At 46.7% G+C, this 17,458-nt stretch overlaps 1 protein-coding gene across 4 annotated transcripts in view; it reads left to right on the top strand.

Annotated features, from left to right (window-relative positions):
- Nucleotides 1-17,458, top strand: part of RAD18 (RAD18 E3 ubiquitin protein ligase) — a 742,369-nt gene that overhangs the window by 712,817 nt on the left and 12,094 nt on the right. For 3 of the 4 annotated variants that reach the window (XM_078662420.1, XM_078662419.1, XM_078662417.1), the window contains one exon: nt 2,041-2,690. The exons of the other annotated variant lie outside the window; for it this stretch is intronic. In XM_078662420.1, coding sequence (XP_078518546.1) covers nt 2,041-2,158 — 118 coding nt within the window. In that variant the 3' untranslated portion in view covers nt 2,159-2,690. Of the gene's footprint in view, nt 1-2,040; nt 2,691-17,458 lie in introns of those variants that run through there. 4 annotated transcript variants of the gene reach the window in all.

Raw genomic sequence — 17,458 nt, 5'->3', positions numbered from 1 at the left:
AAGGTGAACGTATAGACATGTTGGGATATTTTGATGCTAACATTTCCTTTTCAGGTAAATCTACTGAAGGTAAAGTTTATGTTGCCGTTGATGGTCCTCCAATCCTCTGGTGGATTCATCAATATGATTTACATATAATTGTTAATCCTAGGGCACCTTGCCAAGTAATGGTTGTGGATGAGTTGTCACTTGAGGATATTCTACAAGGGTCAAGCAGTGTTTTTAGAAATTAATTAGGTGAGTTGAAGGGTTATGTACACAACATTTTGTTAAAGAAGAATTCAGTTCCTGTCCAACACAAGCTGAGAAGAGTTCCCTTAGCTGTTATGGATGAGGTTAAGTCACTAAATAATGAAATGCAACAGGGTGGCATTATTGAACCAGTGGAAGCATCGACATGGATATCTCCGGTTGTGATTTCTCGCAACTCTGATGGGAAAATTAGGTTCTGCGTTGATCTTAGGTCCCTCAATAAAAGTGTAATAGCTGATACCTTTCCCCTTCATAATATTGGGGAGTTAGTTTCCACGTTAAAGGGGGCAAAATGTTTCACAAAGTTAGATATTAAAAGTGTGTACCACCAGATTCGTCTACATGATTAGTCAAAAAACCTTACTGCATTCATTGCTACGGAAGGTACGTTCTAATTCACCAGACTCCCTATTGGGTTAACCTCCGCTGCCACTGTTTTTCAGCGATGGTCATGGAACTTTTTAAGGGTATCAAGAAGGCAGTCTTTTTCCAGGATGATATCTTGATTTTTGGGGAGACCATTGATGATCACAATCTCACTCTAAAAGAGGTTTTACATAGAATTGAAGACGCCGGTCTAACTCTACGCAAAGAAAAGTGCTCATTTTTAGTACAACAAATTGAGTATCTAGGCTATGAAATTTCAGCACAGGGTCTTCAACCAAAACAAAAAGTGTTAGAAGCCATACGTTCAGCACCGTGCCCTTCTGATAAGGATCAATTACAATCTTTTATGGGGCTTATAGAATTCTATTCAAAGTTTGTAAAAAACTTTTCAGACAAGACGTTGACCTTGAGGCTTCTTCTTAAAAAAGGGGTAAAATTTTTGTGGAATGATTCTCATACAGAGTGTTTTAATGACATCAAAAAGGAATTGTGTGAAGCTAAAGTGTTGGCAGCTTTCGATATTAGACCTCCCTCTGTACTGATGGTGGATGCTAGTGCCACAGGTCTAGGGGCGGTTCTTCTCCAGAAGTATGATGATGGTGACAGGACCATTGCATTTGCATCACGCACCCTTTCTGTTTCGGAACAAAATTATTCTGTAATCGAAAAGGAAGCTTTGTCCGCTGCATGTCGTTTGCAATATTTTAGGACGTATCTTTGGGGTACAAGTTTTAAACTTATGACAGATCATAAACCGTTGATTCGTGTGTTATCTCCTGGTAGTGCTGAGAAAGGTTCTCCTAGGTTAGCAAGGTTGGCATCCAGACTCAAAGAGTACCAATATGACATTTTTTATATTCAGGGTTGGTAAAATATACTAGCTGATTGTTGCTCCGTTCAAGGTAGGAAAGAACAAATGTCTTGTTCTGGTGGGTTTACAAATGAAATGGTACAAGACATGGTGTGGGCATACCGCACCACTTCTCATGAAAATAATGGTAAGTCTCCATTTGAATTAATGCATGGAAGACGTCCAGGTACCATATTGACTCCATCATGGATCAAAAACAAAATTGACAATATCACAAATTTTGATTGTGTTGTTCCACCAGCCAAGTCTATTTTTCCTGGGGATTTGGTAAAAAATAAACCTGGCAGATTCACTAAGGGTCTTAACAAGTTCAGGGGTCCTTATAGAGTTAAAGAATCCTTTCCTAGTTATGTTGTACTTGATAATGGTGAGAAGTGGAATCTTCAGAGACTGGCTTTATATCAAAAATCCTCTGCTTCTAATTCAGATATTTTTACTGATGTGGGTCAAGAATCCTTGTATAACTCAGGATATATGCTTTCCACTTCTGTTGAGGCCACTCCATCTTCTTCTTCTTTTGTTTCTCATAGGGAAGAAGGTGGTGGTGATGTTTTTCAAAGTGAGGTTTCTCAAAGTTCTGCACCTGTTGAAACCAGAAGTGTAAGACTGCGTAGACCTCCTGTGCATTTAAATGATTACTTACGTTAGTATTACTTAAGAAGTGTTAAGTCTCGCTTAAAGTTAGTATGTATTTTTCATCACATTTTTCTTTTATTTGAAAGGGAGAAGATGTATTGTAAATGTTTTAACTATGTATTCTTCCTTTGCTGTAGCCCTTCCTTTGTGTCCTTCCCCATTGCTATTCTAGAACTTAGGAGTTCTTAGTGTGTTCCTTTGACCAGAAAGATTCCAGATCTGGCAGTTACCAGTCTGGTCAGCTGGAAGTTGTATGCTGTATTTGATTGCTCTAAGAATAAATGCACACTTACGATTTTGAAGACGACGGTGTCCTGCATCTTTTGTCTACTACAGTTAACTAGTTGAGTTTGCTAACCAGAGGAGTTTACTGTGTTACTGACCCAAGGCACAATCAGCAAGTGACTGCACAAACAAGCAAGCCGTAACTAATCGTTGAAATATTCAGTTTGTGTGGACTGGTGTGTTGTTTCGGCTTCATTTTAATTTTGATTCAAGTGGCTTACGCAATTTTATGCTCATGCCGCGTAATTAGTAAAGCAAATAAACCTAAAACCCATTTGTTGTCACTGTGTACAACTGCTCGTCCTTCTGATGTTTTCAAGAAAAAGTAACCCAATCAAGAGTCTAGAAATATTACTGCTTTCTTATGTTGTGTATCTGGGTGTGATCCTCATTGTGAAAAAACACTTTCAATAAATTCTCTGTCACAAATATGACGGGTGACCACTCAGCCTTATGACAAGTGCATTATATCCTATGGCACTTGTAATAACAGGACATTCATCAAGTTTGTAATGGAGTAATCTGTCCCCTATACTTTAAATCAGGCCTTAAGTTTGGTGGCACCAGGAGCTAAATCTATCCCCATATCGCACAGAGTGAGCCTATAGAGCAAAGCCCTCGGTCTCCAAGGAGCTTTGTGGTTGCTGAACCGAAAATGCTTTTTTTAAAGGAATGGAGTCAACAATCATTTTACGCACAATTTTCTAGATTTAGTAGCTAAAAAAATCACAGGTTATACATACAGCCCTGAATAGAACCACCTAAAATATTCCAATAAGTTACTATCTGGAACAATACTCAAACATTAATAGCACGAGCAAAGGAAATTTTGCTTCTCTATAAAAAGGCTGCTTGAAACACTAGAGGAGTTGAGGACTCCTCAGCCTTTCTAGCCATCAAAGCCACCCTTGCCCCCACTGTACTGAGGATTTCCTCTCAGGATCAGTTTTTGTTACAGTTATACAAGAAGAGCATTAGAGGGCAGAATGTTTTTGATGTTAGTGATATAAAGGGCTTATTAATGATTTTTAGAAGTCTGCTATTAGATTTCTTCCCTTTTTTGAGCAATTTGGAACAAAGGTGTTTTGAGGTTTATTTATTTATTTATTTAGAAAGTTTTATAGAGCGCGACAAAGACCCTTGCGGATATCAGAGCGCTTTACAAGCAATGAAATTTATACAGCAACAGTACACAATAACAGTATATATCAAGCAGTAAGAGATAATAAACATAATAATGAAGTACACAGTACAGAAATACAGACATGTGTGGATATAGTGTGCATAAATAAAACAGACAAGAGAGGTAGATAAAAAACTGAATCCTAAGTTGAGCTAAATGGGATACAGAGAGAGGTGCGGGCCGAGAGAGCCAAAGTGCAATGTAGATTGTCTGTTTGCATCTATATAGGTCGTGAATTTCAGTGAGGCTCATGTGAATTTTTCCATGAGAATCGCCTTTACTTCCTTTTTGAACAGTGCAGTAGATGTGGTAAGTCTGGTTTCAGGGGGTAGTGCGTTCCAGATCCTAGGAGCCATCCCTAAGAAGGAGCGTTTGTAAGTTTTCGCCTTATTAAATCTGTGTGGTTTCAGTAATAGGCTTTCTGCACTTCTTGTGGATCTCTTGCCTTCCGAGATAGACAGTTTCCGAGAGAGATAGCTGGGTGCTTTATGGTGAATGGCTTTGTGGGTCAGGCATGCTATTTTTAGGTGGATTCTGGCTTCCCATGGTAGCCAGTTCAATGCTTTTAGGTCGGGGTAGATGTGGGACCTGTTTTTTTAGCCCGTGATGAGCCTGGCTGCAGCGTTGATTGTGGCTCTTAGAGGTGCTGTTGTGGCTTTGGGGAGACCGCATTGAGAGACACTTCTGTATTCGATCCTGGGGATAACTAGAGCTTGATCTGCCGTCTTGAAGTCGTTTTTTGGTAGGAAGGGTTTAAGTTTCCTTAGAATATTAATCTGAAAATGTGCTCCTTTTGTTGCGTTGGCAATGTGTTTATGCATTTTGAGGTTGCCAACATTAAGCCACCATGGCTTAATGTGCGCTGTATTGGATGGTAATTGGGTCTCTGACCGAATGGTGTTTGTTGCACAATTTGGGCCCCATGTCCACTCTCTTTGGTAACATCTTTGTATTTCTTTATATAGCTGCTATTCAGTGTTTTACAAGTATTATCTTAGAAAACGTGACCGCTAGAATTTTGCAGTCAATGATAGTTAATAATTGGCAAAGTAGCTATTACGAAACTAAAAAGCTAAAATATGACAGTGATGTTTATTGTCCTAATGAAAAGAAATTTACTGACTCCAGATTTTTTACCTTGTAGAGGTCCACATGAGTAGGAATTTTGGATCAAGTGTGGTTAGGGGCTGAGCATAGTGCACATGTATAGAGGCATTGGTGATCAAAGAGGAACTATTTGTTGATTAGCATGAATGCCAAAAAAACAGGAAAAATCCTTATTGGTGAAAGATTTGAATCCTCTGAGCAATTTGTTGTGGTATGAAGGAAACCAACACAATGTAAAGGAAAACGGCAAAGTATAGGGATGAAAGGCACCTCGCAAAAAGTAGTAAGGCCAGGGGTCTCTAATCTCAGTAATTGAGCTACTTATGTTCGATGAAAATCATACGGAGCAACTAATATTATTTGTGTTTTACACATGAGTCATTATTACATTAGTGGCGACCGTATGCAAGATCACCAGCTATGATCACTTCAGTGCAGGATTGGCAGCAGTAATCTAAAAAAGAATTTGCCAATTTGGAATGCCTCTACAAGGGTAATACATAACATCCACATCCGTAGTGCCACTGGCACCAAAGTAATATTATTACTAATCAGTCTCCCACTGATGCATGATTTATCATTCAAATATCAGCGTTTTGGATGTTATCGATAATGAGAATATACAAATTTGCGTCTCTAATACATACTTTTCAGTTTTGGTATACATATACAAATTCAACCAAGCAAAAGTGTCCAGTTTAGTATGCTGGTCAGCATCAGCAAAGCTTTAAAAAATGGTTCCACGTTAGTAAAAAAAAAAAAAAAAATGTATAGCACAAAGGGGTATATGCTTCATCGGGCATGCACATATTTACATGATGTAGCTAAAATTACTATTTTTAATTTACCATTCCAAGATGGCAATAAACCTATTTTGGGTAGTAAATTAATAAACATAAAAAGTGTATAAAAACACATTGTTTAGAAATTAGAGGCCAATTGCACCTGCTTGGTCATCCATAAATAAAAGTAAATAAAAGGGGCAGGGATGGGGAGCAACGACCGAGGATCTGTGGATCATGTGAAAATCTTGGGGGAAAAATGCAGAGCTATCCTGGTGGGTGAAGCAAGAAAGGAGCTTGGGACAGTAAGCAACAATGAGACTTTAGGGACAGGGTTGCGAGGTGGGAAGCAGCCACGGGGAGAGAGCAAGAAAATACATGGAGTGCTAAAAAGGATAAATTAGTTCCCAGAATGTAACCAGTTGAAAGATACAAGGATTATAAAACAATGCTCGAGGGGCGGCACAAATAGAATAAGAGGAAGGGAATGAGATTGGCAAAGCCAAATGATTGTAAACATTGGGCTGACCCAAAGTCAGCTGCAAGTATTGGTATTTTACACAGGTTTTTTGAGCACCTACAGCCACAGCAACACTTACCCTTGAGACCTGTTGACTATTCCAATTGCTTTTTGCAGTGCTGTACTGAGTTGAGACACTGAAATATTGTAAAAATAAAAAATGGAAAAATGGTGCAGTGTCCATTGCATCATTTCACTGACACATGCATTCATCAGAATGCGTTTTTGCAGCAGCTGAATGATGCAGGCATCATTTGCTTTAATTTGTTTTATTTACAGTCCAAGATTGATGACACCACTTGGATCAGTAAATAAAGATTACAATTTTTTTAGTGTGAAAGCTTTAAACGGAGGGTAGGGCAGAGGAGCACAAAAGGGAGAGAACACCACAGAAGCACACAGGTGAGCGAGAACATGGAGTGCGGGGTGGGAGGATAGAAGCACACAGATGAGAGAGAGCTGCACAGGGTGAGAAGAGTACATGTGTTAGAAATGGGATCCCTGGTTGGCCAAGGCTTGCGCCAAGGTCAGGCAGAGATCGCCATTTCTAGTTAGGGTAGGGAAGTCACCCACCAAGACAACCCCTGCTCACCCCCTTGGTAGCTTGGCACGAGCAGTCAGGCCTATCTCGGAGGTCATGTGTAAAGCATTTGCGCACGCACCCCCAGCAACAACCTCCCGGGCCCCCCACAAAAGAAACTCCACACAAGATATATATGAAAATAGCTTTTGTATTGAAGAACACACTTAGACAGGGATACGCAATTTACAAGGTGCCAGGGGCACGGGCAGGGTTTACAAGGGACTAGATACAGGGCAGTGCCATGGGGCCACTGCTAGGAACAAGCACATGATGGAACTGGCATTTGAACACATAACCACTGGGAGCTTCCTAGAACTAGCACTAGAACACGTAACAACCAGGAGCTTAGCATTAGAACACATGACAACCTGGAGCTTAATAGAACTAGCAGTAGAACTCACTCTAACCAGAAGCAACATACATGAAGCATAGGGTATCTAGGAGGGAAGGAATGACAAGCACATAACATAACAAAGGCATCATCAGAAGGCAACACGTAATAACTCTCAGGGTCACATTAACATTAATCGATACTTCCAACAGGCAATGTCACGATGTTCAGGGCCGGCTGCAGGTAGCCAACAATAAACCTAAACGGGGCAGCTGCCCACGAAGTGCTGGGCAGCTGTAGATGATGAGGGCAGTACGTTGGAGCCTCGCAGGCTCGAAAGGGGCAAGGGACATGCAGTGGAGCCTCCTCGGGGCTCATGGGTTAAAGGAACACGTTGGAGCCTCTCGGGGCTCAGGACACAGGGCCACGTGGGAGCCTCTCGGGGCTCGGGACACAGGCCCACATGGTGGAGCCTCCTCGGGGCTCAGGGATTATAGATGGAGCCTCTCTGGCTCGAGAATAACTGGGTGGAGCCTCGCAGGCTCGAAAGGGGCAAGGGCCACGTGGTGGAGCCTCCTCGGGGCTCAGGGATTATAGATGGAGCCTCTCGGGGCTCAGGGGGCAAGGACACGGTGGAGCCTCCTCGGGGCTCGGGGGATAAAAATATAGATGGAGCCTCTCGGGGCTCAGAGGCCAGGGGATACAATATGGCCGGGCGGGGCCCCCCTCGGGGGACCGGCATCACTGGGGGCCCCATGGGCCGTGACGAAGCCTAGCGGGGCCCAGGGACAAGGCTGCGGGCAGGCGGGCCCCCCCTCGGGGGACCCGGCATCACTGGGGGCCCGAAGGGCCTTCAAGCACATGTGTGCTCACGCTGGAGGGGAGGGGCGGGCACCGACAATGTGCCCCGAAGCCCCGCCTCCCCTCCTGCACCACTCACCGGTCGGCGGGCCGACGCGCCGGTCTCTTCTCGCTCTCCGGGGCTCCCTCTCGCTCCTGGGGGCCCCGGGGGAGGAAGCGGCAGTGTTCTGGGGGGATGTAGGGACGCGGAGTAGGCTCCCGCTGCCCCCTGCATTGCTCGGCTCTCTCTCCTCCGCCTCCACAGCTCCCCGGGCCGCCGGCCAATCAGAGCGCGGCCCGGGGAGACGTCATCAGCCCAGCCCGGGCCGGCAGCCTATCCCAGCGCGGCCCGGGGGAGGGCCTCACGAGGGTCCCGGGCGGCGGCGATGACTCCAGGAAATTGACGAGGGCCAGGCTCCCTCGATAGGGACAGCGAGGACGGGGGCGAGCGAGGTAGGCACTCGCTGGGGGCTCGGACCCCCTCACGCGACAGGCAAATGCCGGGTGGGCACCGGCTGGAAGAGTGGAGCGCTCTCAGCGCTAGGAGCATAAAGGCAGGGCCTCAAGGCGCTAGGACAGCAAGGAAGCGCTCCCAAGCGCGGGAAGCATGAATGAAGCGCCGCACGGCGCTAAGACAGCAAGAAACGGGGGATAAAGCGCCTCCAGGCGCTAGGGTAGCAGAAATCAGCAGAGTCTTCGTAGGGTCCAGGACAGCAGTAGTTCAGGGGCTGGGCAGGGCTCAGGGAGGCAAGCCTTTCCCCTGAGCCCAAGCAGCAGCATGCCCCTGGCAGGAGTCAGTCAGGACAAGCAGGAAAGAGAGAGAGAAGAGGGCACACCCTCCTTTTATACATGAGATCCCTTTGTCTAAAAAGGGGCAGGCAGGATGAGAACCAGCTAGAACTGGTTATAAGGGATTTCCTGTTACTGGCCAGGCTAGGACACCAGATGCACCCCAGGTGGGTGGGGCCAGCATTGTGGGGGAAAGCCCAGACCCATACAGGACACAGGCACAGCCCCTCCCTCACATCAGCATGTTAATCTCTCCATTCACAACCGGGGCAGACCCACACAGACTCCTGGAGTCAGGCTCCCCAGCTGGCTTCAGCCAATCACGCGCCAGCATACTTACTGCACACACACACCGATGTCTAGAAGTGGCACTTCCCTTCTAGACACACACACGCGGCATACATCTGTGGAAAAGTCAGCCCATATCGCACCTGATGCCCAGGCTGCTGGCGCAGGACGCCTCTTAGTTCCCATCTTGAACAATTACCAAATAAAGAGACGGGCGCTGGAAGCAGGAAAACAAGAACAGAGTTTTATTTCTCATGAGGAGAGCCTGTCATTTCGGACACTCGCATAATGTCTTCAGGAGGTGCTCTGACAAGTTTCTCTGAGGCTTCGTCTTTTATACACATGTTTATGATGCACAAACATTCCTTATTGCAATAAAGACGCTTTGAAGTAGGAAAAAGCATGCTTGGAATCCCAGCTTCAGGCCTATTCCCATACCAGTTGCTCAGATGTCATCCTCCCCTCCTAAATGTAACAAGAGATTGTGATCTCTCAGCCGGACATTCCTACAGGACACGAGGGCAGGAGGGGATGATCAGATCAAAGGTTGGGCAGGCGATAAGATCGGGCACTTCGGTTGGTGTATCACGGTTTTGTTATGCTGGGCAGGAAAAAGGGGGGGGGTGTACATCCACGAGGCTTGGTCTTAGGACTTGGGACCGGGTCGAAAGGTCAAGTGCAGCTGGGGGGGCTCGTCAGCTGAGGGGAAGGGTGTTCTTGGGAGGAAATGGGGGGGTGTGGGTCAAGCAGGAGTGTTACTTCTAGAGCAGGGTCACGCAGAGGGAGAGGGTTTTTATGGCCGATGCATGAGCAGTGCGCGCGGGGAGGGGTGCCGGCTGTTTAACAAACGGGCAGAGAGGCCATGGTGCCTAAAATGGCTGTCGTGTACGTGTGTGCATGGGTCTATGCTGGCGGGATAACACAGTCAGTGTTTCGCGATATCCGTTCTGCTTACAACAAGGGGTACAGTGAACACAAATGAACGCCGCTTATGTGCATATACATTGTCATTTTCAACAGTCGCCGCTTTTTTACATAAGTAAGTTAATTTCGGTGTTTAACTCAACTGACGGAGTGTACATATAGCCATGTGTGGCCAATGAAATAGCGTTTGTCAATACTAGCAGATTGCGTGCAACCATATACAGTCGATACGATTGGCGGAATGCGGTACATATGAATTTACATTTGTCGGGTTGTTCATACAAGTCTAGAGATCGGCATAATACTTAGTCGGGGTCAATCAAGAAAAAGGTTCCGACACATTATAGAATCAGGTTCTGACTTTCTCTCCGGTGACATCAACATACAGTAAAAAGTGCTCTGATACCTTCGGGTCTTGTCAGTGCTATAAGAGACTTTTGGAAAACTAAATACATGAGTGACCGATGAAACATGTTTGAAAGCAATACAAAAATGGTTGAGGGAGGAATTCAGTTTGATACAAGCAATTTAGTCAAGGGGTGGGTAGAAAGTTCAGGAAGGGGGGGTCTTCGTCACAATGTCTTTTTAACAGCGAGCCATCACTGGTAGGCTCTGGTAGTCCGTCTTCTTTCGTTGGCGCTGTTGAGCACCGGCGGTGGAGCTATAGGTCCAGCTCGGATTCATCCTTACGCGTTGCAGGGTGCGATCAGTCCTCTGCTGTTAGATCACAGTCCTGTTTCCTAACTGATCTTCTTAGGGGTGCCTCATGCTGGGCACCTGCGTGTCTTTCTTCTTCCGTGGCAAAACCTTATTCTATCTAAATGCTGCTCTTCTTTTCTGAGTCAAAAGTTATGCGAAAAGGGTGATGTTGTTGAATAAGAGAGGGCGGAGTGGGATCAGATCTTTGAACACACCAAGGGACCAAAGGAGCAAAGGACGACAAGCAGGCAGGCCCATCAGTCGGGCTCAAAAGGGACGGGGACTTCAGGCACGAGTGGGTCAGCAAATCGAGGGCTTCAAGGCAGCCCTTCATTCCTTCATCTGCCGAGTTTGAGAGTGGTGCCTCGTCCCGCGTCTCGTTGCTCTGCGACTCTACCTTTGGTTGAGGTCACACGTGCTTCATGATCTGTGGCCAGGCTGTGCGTCACGTCCAGCTCCTCTCCTCCGGTGATTGTATCTTTGAATGGGTACAAAACAAGTTTTAGAAAACTGGCAGGAGAAGACATTTATACATCTCAATTCCGTCCCCAATCCTAAGTAGGTGGGGGATAGGTTCATCGGTCACAGTCAGAAGTCATCACTTATGGAGTATGTAGGAGGGCATTTCCACTGAATTCGTAAGCCTATTTGGCGTTCATTCGTGACGTACGTGGAGAGAAATCGGACTCCCATCGACAGTGTATTCTATCAAACTCGAAATCGAGTCCTTAGGTAGAGACTCGCCCTTTTTTAACCCAAGTACTGACAATCTTACATTTCCCTTCGGGGTCGGCTAACTCTTGCAAGCAGGGGGGTTATCATCATGAGAGGGGGGTAGAGGTTAAACATGCTTTTCTTGGGGAACGACGGTTAATCACGGTCATCAATTACGCTTCAGGGATAGCTGATATGGAGCTGGGGTCAATCGGGAGAAGCGAGGACGCTTTGGACAGGGAGCTGGGGTCAATCGGGAGAAGCGAGGACGCTTTGGACAGGGAGCTGGGGTCAATCGGGAGAAGCGAGGACGCTTTGGACATCCGCACTTAAGTGCAGAAGGGTGAGGCAATCTGGGCATTGGGGATTGCATTTCTAACGAACTGAAAAACAGAAGACCATTGACGTTATAGTCCCCCTATAAAAAGGCCAGATTAGGGGACATCAGTCGTCTTACCTGTCCTTTCTTTCATTACCAACTCGGGTTCTATCGTTTTGCAGAAAGGAGAGGTAGTAATATGGCAAGTTACAATCGTTTTAGTTCCTGTCAATTTTGCCGAACACCTTTGTGTTCGAAGAGACCCAATTAGGTTTGTGCCGGTGGGGCACAACGTTACCACACAAGGGAGGAGGGAACAGGGGGGCCCTCAGAGAGAGAGAGAGTCGTCCGCACTCTAAACGAACCATTCGGTACACGTATGACATGGAGAGAGAGAGAGAGAGAGAGAGAGAGAGAGAGAGACGTGTACAATAATAGGCCATTTAGTGCGCACACAACACAGAACAGCAGGGGTCAAGTAATACGGAAACACAGGCAGAGGGACGACGTAGATCCATACATTACGTACACACAAACTCAGGCGGGGGAGACAGTACATGTATTATATACAAAAATCCAAGACAAAACATAGAACAGTTATTGGTATTATACACAAAAATCCAAGACAAAACATAGAACAGTTATTGGCCAAAATGATCACTTCCTGTATGCTGCGCATCCTTAGCATCCTAAGCTCTTTTTACCTTTTTCTTCTCTTTTATCGTCGGCTGCCTTCACTGGTGGCTTTGGTTGCAAACATTTACGCCTTTGGCAATTGGTCAAGAACTAACCTGGTCGGGCTAATGCTCACGGTGGGCTGAGGCAACAGTGGGTGTCAGTTGGGAGAACAATGGGGCAGCTTTGAGTTTCATGTCTATGAGGGTGCGAAAAGGAGGTAGTAGATTTTAAACACTGGCAACATTCCTAGTCCTCCAAGCGGAGGGTACTTGGGTAAACCTCACCTCGGAATATTCCTTAAACTTTCCCTATTTAGTTAAACGTAGGAATTTATTCATTAGTGCACGTCATTCTTGGTTGTATTATTCGGGGTGCCGAGCGAAGTCATATTTTGTAGTTTCCGCTTCAGGCTGTCCTCCCAAGCGCTAAGTTCAGGGAGAGAAATAGTCATTGTTTGCTCGTCGTGTGTAGGCACCATAATCGAGCCCCTTTTTCCCATCTCTTCGTCCGCTAGATCACCATTTTTTTTCGTACTTTAATCGACGTTCCGATGTGACCTGCAGAAAGAGGGAAAAAAGAGGGGGGGGGCGGGGGCAGCATTTAAAAACACATTAGCGCGCATAAACCCAAAAAGGCTTTTACTTACTACATACTCGGCCCATCTCCACGGGATGCAGTCCCTACCAACTTGGCGTTTAAGCCCAGGTGGACCGTTTAGTGTGGGAGAGATGATTATCGGAAGCCTGTGGATAGCATAGGTCGCCCAAGTGTGGTATTACGGATCGTGTAAGGGGGGGGTCAGAACGAAGGGCAGTCGGTGCAAAGTGGGGGGCGAGCTCGTGCTCTCCTTTGAGGAAAAGGGATAACCTACAGTGGTACGGGGTCGTTGTCGTTCGTACTAGGGGGGTCAGGTGGCACTCCATCGGGGCGACTTAGGGGCATTTTAAAACAACTTTCCTGATACAGGTAGCATATAAAGTATAGGCTAAATACCAGGATCTTTAGCGGTTGCTTTAGGCTGTACAAAAATGAAAAACACATACAACAAAAACCTGGACCGTTCATATTTGCAATATTTCTGCGTACTATACTTTTTAACCCTTAACTAATCGAGCTGAGCCATTTCACCTGTATTTTAGTTATATCGGAGATAGTGGTCATTTATTCGAAACTTACCAATCTACGCGTGACAACTACGTTTGCTTTTTCCAAAAATCTTTAATAAGAATGTCGGTGCACAAATACGGGCCTACAACCCCGTGGGCCGGCCACGGAGCAGGCTGGAACTGTACATGTGGGGATACTTATTAGTGGAAAACCTAATGGAGTCGGTGGTCGTTGATTTCATAATAAAAAGTGCGACAAGTGCAATAAAATCATATCGAAACTTCAGTGTGAGCGAGTATCATAAGTGTTGAAATTCGAACTTTCAATAATCATGATGCGCCAAAACTTAACAACAATTCATTGTCCGAATGTTCAATCAGTACCCATCTCATGTCAATTCATTGTGTTTAAAAAAACTGCATACATATCTCATGACACCAAGGCTGCGCAATCGGGGTACAACAAGGAGTTGAAAGTTTCATTTGTACCAGCGCCATTTTGGGTGCAGCCAGGCAGATCCAGGCATAGTCAAAATCTCCACCAACTCGTGGTTGGCCCAGAGCCTTTTTCGGCAGTCCAAAAGTTCTGTTAAAGGGCAACAGAAAGGATCGGCGGTATGAACCATCAGTCAAAAGGGGGAGGGAGGCAACAATTTTTCTACCGGGTCATACTGGGTTTTCACCGGAACTGATCCGAACTGTAGTCTGCAGGATTTTAGTCATTCAAACTGAGGCTGGCGCCAGCATGGGAGCGCTGACGTCTCGCGGCTACATTTTCATCGTTCCGCGGGCAATCATGGCAGTCATTCCCCATCGGGGGTGTCTGCGGGGGTCGGGGGCCCCCGTGGCTCTTATAGAATCTTCAAAGTCGAGGAGAACACTTCTGATTGTGGGACTCATTTCTTAATTAACAAGCAACCGGGCCATCCCTTCACGCCGGGCCCGCTCCTGCAGGGTCGACCGCCATTTTACGAGTTCCAGCAGTCACTGCATCACAAGAGTGGACGAACCCTTGTCGGGTGAGTGGAGCGTTGGGGGTGCCACTGGGGGCCTCCACCTGGGGAGGTGGGAGAGGCTCGTTCGCGCCGCCTCTCCCTCCCAGCGCACCCCATGCCGTTTTAACATTCATGATGGCCGGACCAGGCGATGAGAGGGGGGGGGTCGGAGGCATAGGCAAGACATCCCCCCCCCCGGTGGCCTGCAAGGCGCCGCTTCAGGGCCGAACGGGGAGCTCATACCAAGCCGGGGCTGGACCAGGAGATACGAGGGAGGGGGGGGTCGATGGCATGAGCAAGACATCCCCCCCGTGTTGTCGCAGCCATTATTGAAGAAAGAAGAGGAGGGGACGCCCGGATCCCGTCGGCCTCAGCTCCTCTTCTGGCCCACCTTATGCGACGACCTCCCCGGCCGACGGCTGGCAGCAGGACCCGCCCTACACGTGCCGAAGATCTCGTCTTCCGGAGGGGCGTAGCCGCGGACCTGTTGCACTTCGGGAGTTTCCAGAATGGGGGTAGGTATCAGCTGACTTGTATCTATCTCATGTTACCGTTATTGGGGCGTGGCAGGCGGTGGGACAGACATGTTTGGAGCAGTGAGGGGTGGCGAAGCCTAGTTGCCTCGTGGCCGTCGCGAGGTCAAGCTTGGCTTCTCTCACCATTTTCATGTTTCTTATTACGGGCTTATTTCTAATGTTTCTTATTTCTAGCGAAATCATGTGTTTTATCGTGAGCTATTTCTAACGTTTTCCTATTTGTAGCGAAATCAAAAACTCATCAGTGGCCTACTGATTTTGCTTTCTTATTTCTTTCTTTTTTTTTTTTTTTTTCTTTCCTTTCTAGCGTGTTTCATGCTAAAGTTTCTGTTAACAGGATACGGTGATTACTTCGTTATTGTTGCATATGTCCTTTTTATTAGGGGTGCCCTCCGGTCGAGCCAGATGACCTACCTCTAATAAATGGTCCGGGTGGAACTAGTTTACCAATCAGTGGGGAGTAGATAGGCACGAGAGATTACAACGGGGGACAAAGGTCCACATTACCTACCCTTCACTACTTGCAAAGATTAGACAGAATATTTCTTTTCTACGTTATTTGCAAACAGGGAATGCCTCGAACGAACTATTCCTTGAACAATAAAATGTCCAAGTAATCAATCAATCAGTGGGGAGAAAAATAGGCATGACGGATTACAATAGGGGACAAAAGTCTGCATTACCTATCCTTTACTATTTGCAAAGAGAGAGAAACGTTCCTATTCATCGCTGTTTGCAAATAGAAAATGTCTCAAAGAGAACCAATACTTCAAGTACAATCAATCAATCAATCAGATGGATAAAGCCATCCTACCAATCGGACGTGAAGACGTCCTACTTAACCTTACCCGGACCGGACCGTGTGGGCAATTCTTCGCCTTCCCTTTTCCAGCGCCCAATCGTTCTCTTTCTCCATGTTTTTACCGCAGCATTCCTTTGGGATTCCAGTCAGGACAGTAGGTCACTTGAGAGAGATCCGTTCGGAATCGGTGAAGTTCATTCAATCGGCAGCCGGACGAGGGCCCTCTCAAGGCAGGTATACTCCAATCGTTTAGATGTTCACCCCATCGTCTGGACCTCTCTTACCGGACCTTATGTCGCTGATGGGCCCCGCGTTGGGCGCCAATTGTGGAAAAGTCAGCCCATATCGCACCTGATGCCCAGGCTGCTGGCGCAGGACGCCTCTTAGTTCCCATCTTGAACAATTACCAAATAAAGAGACGGGCGCTGGAAGCAGGAAAACAAGAACAGAGTTTTATTTCTCATGAGGAGAGCCTGTCATTTCGGACACTCGCATAATGTCTTCAGGAGGTGCTCTGACAAGTTTCTCTGAGGCTTCGTCTTTTATACACATGTTTATGATGCACAAACATTCCTTATTGCAATAAAGACGCTTTGAAGTAGGAAAAAGCATGCTTGGAATCCCAGCTTCAGGCCTATTCCCATACCAGTTGCTCAGATGTCATCCTCCCCTCCTAAATGTAACAAGAGATTGTGATCTCTCAGCCGGACATTCCTACAGGACACGAGGGCAGGAGGGGATGATCAGATCAAAGGTTGGGCAGGCGATAAGATCGGGCACTTCGGTTGGTGTATCACGGTTTTGTTATGCTGGGCAGGAAAAAGGGGGGGGGGGTGTACATCCACGAGGCTTGGTCTTAGGACTTGGGACCGGGTCGAAAGGTCAAGTGCAGCTGGGGGGGGCTCGTCAGCTGAGGGGAAGGGTGTTCTTGGGAGGAAATGGGGGGGTGTGGGTCAAGCAGGAGTGTTACTTCTAGAGCAGGGTCACGCAGAGGGAGAGGGTTTTTATGGCCGATGCATGAGCAGTGCGCGCGGGGAGGGGTGCCGGGGGGTTAACAAACGGGCAGAGAGGCCATGGTGCCTAAAATGGCTGTCGTGTACGTGTGTGCATGGGTCTATGCTGGCGGGATAACACAGTCAGTGTTTCGCGATATCCGTTCTGCTTACAACAAGGGGTACAGTGAACACAAATGAACGCCGCTTATGTGCATATACATTGTCATTTTCAACACATCATCTTGTAGCATTCAATCACACGAGTCCATACATACCAGACTCGAGCCTGTACCCCTCACGCACCAGGAACTATCAGGGACACACACATTCCCCATGCATTCCTATGGGAGGGCAGTCCTCACCCATCTACACGCACTCCTAGTGGGAATCACCATTCCCAGGTCACATTTAACAAGCAAAACTTCAGGGGTGGTCCGGCCAGAAGGGCCCAGTCCAACAACATGGATGAGATTAAGCAACCTGGAGCGGGAGGAGGAGAAAAGCACACAGGAGTCAGCTGTACAACACATACACTTGTGGAGTAAAGAAACTGAGAGAAGCGAGAAGAAAAGCAGGCAGATGAGAAGGAGCAACAGAGGGGGGTGAGAGAAGCACACATGAAAAGCAGCTCAAATACACATGCACACTTGTGGAGTGTTTCAGCAAAAAAGAAAAAAGTTGTTCCCTAAAAGTAAGCAGTCGAAGGACACAAGTAAAGAGGCAATGCTTCATGGAGAGACAAACATAAGCTGGACAAGACAAGTCACTGAATAAGAATGAAGCCAATGACAGTGGCAATAAAGCCTAAAGGTGGTAAGGAATTGTCAGGCTCTAAG

Source organism: Lissotriton helveticus, chromosome 9 (assembly GCF_964261635.1).
Source record: "Lissotriton helveticus chromosome 9, aLisHel1.1, whole genome shotgun sequence".
NCBI lineage: Eukaryota > Metazoa > Chordata > Amphibia > Caudata > Salamandridae > Lissotriton > Lissotriton helveticus.
Note: the sequence above shows the minus strand (reverse complement) of the source record. Positions and strands in the feature narration are given on the sequence as shown.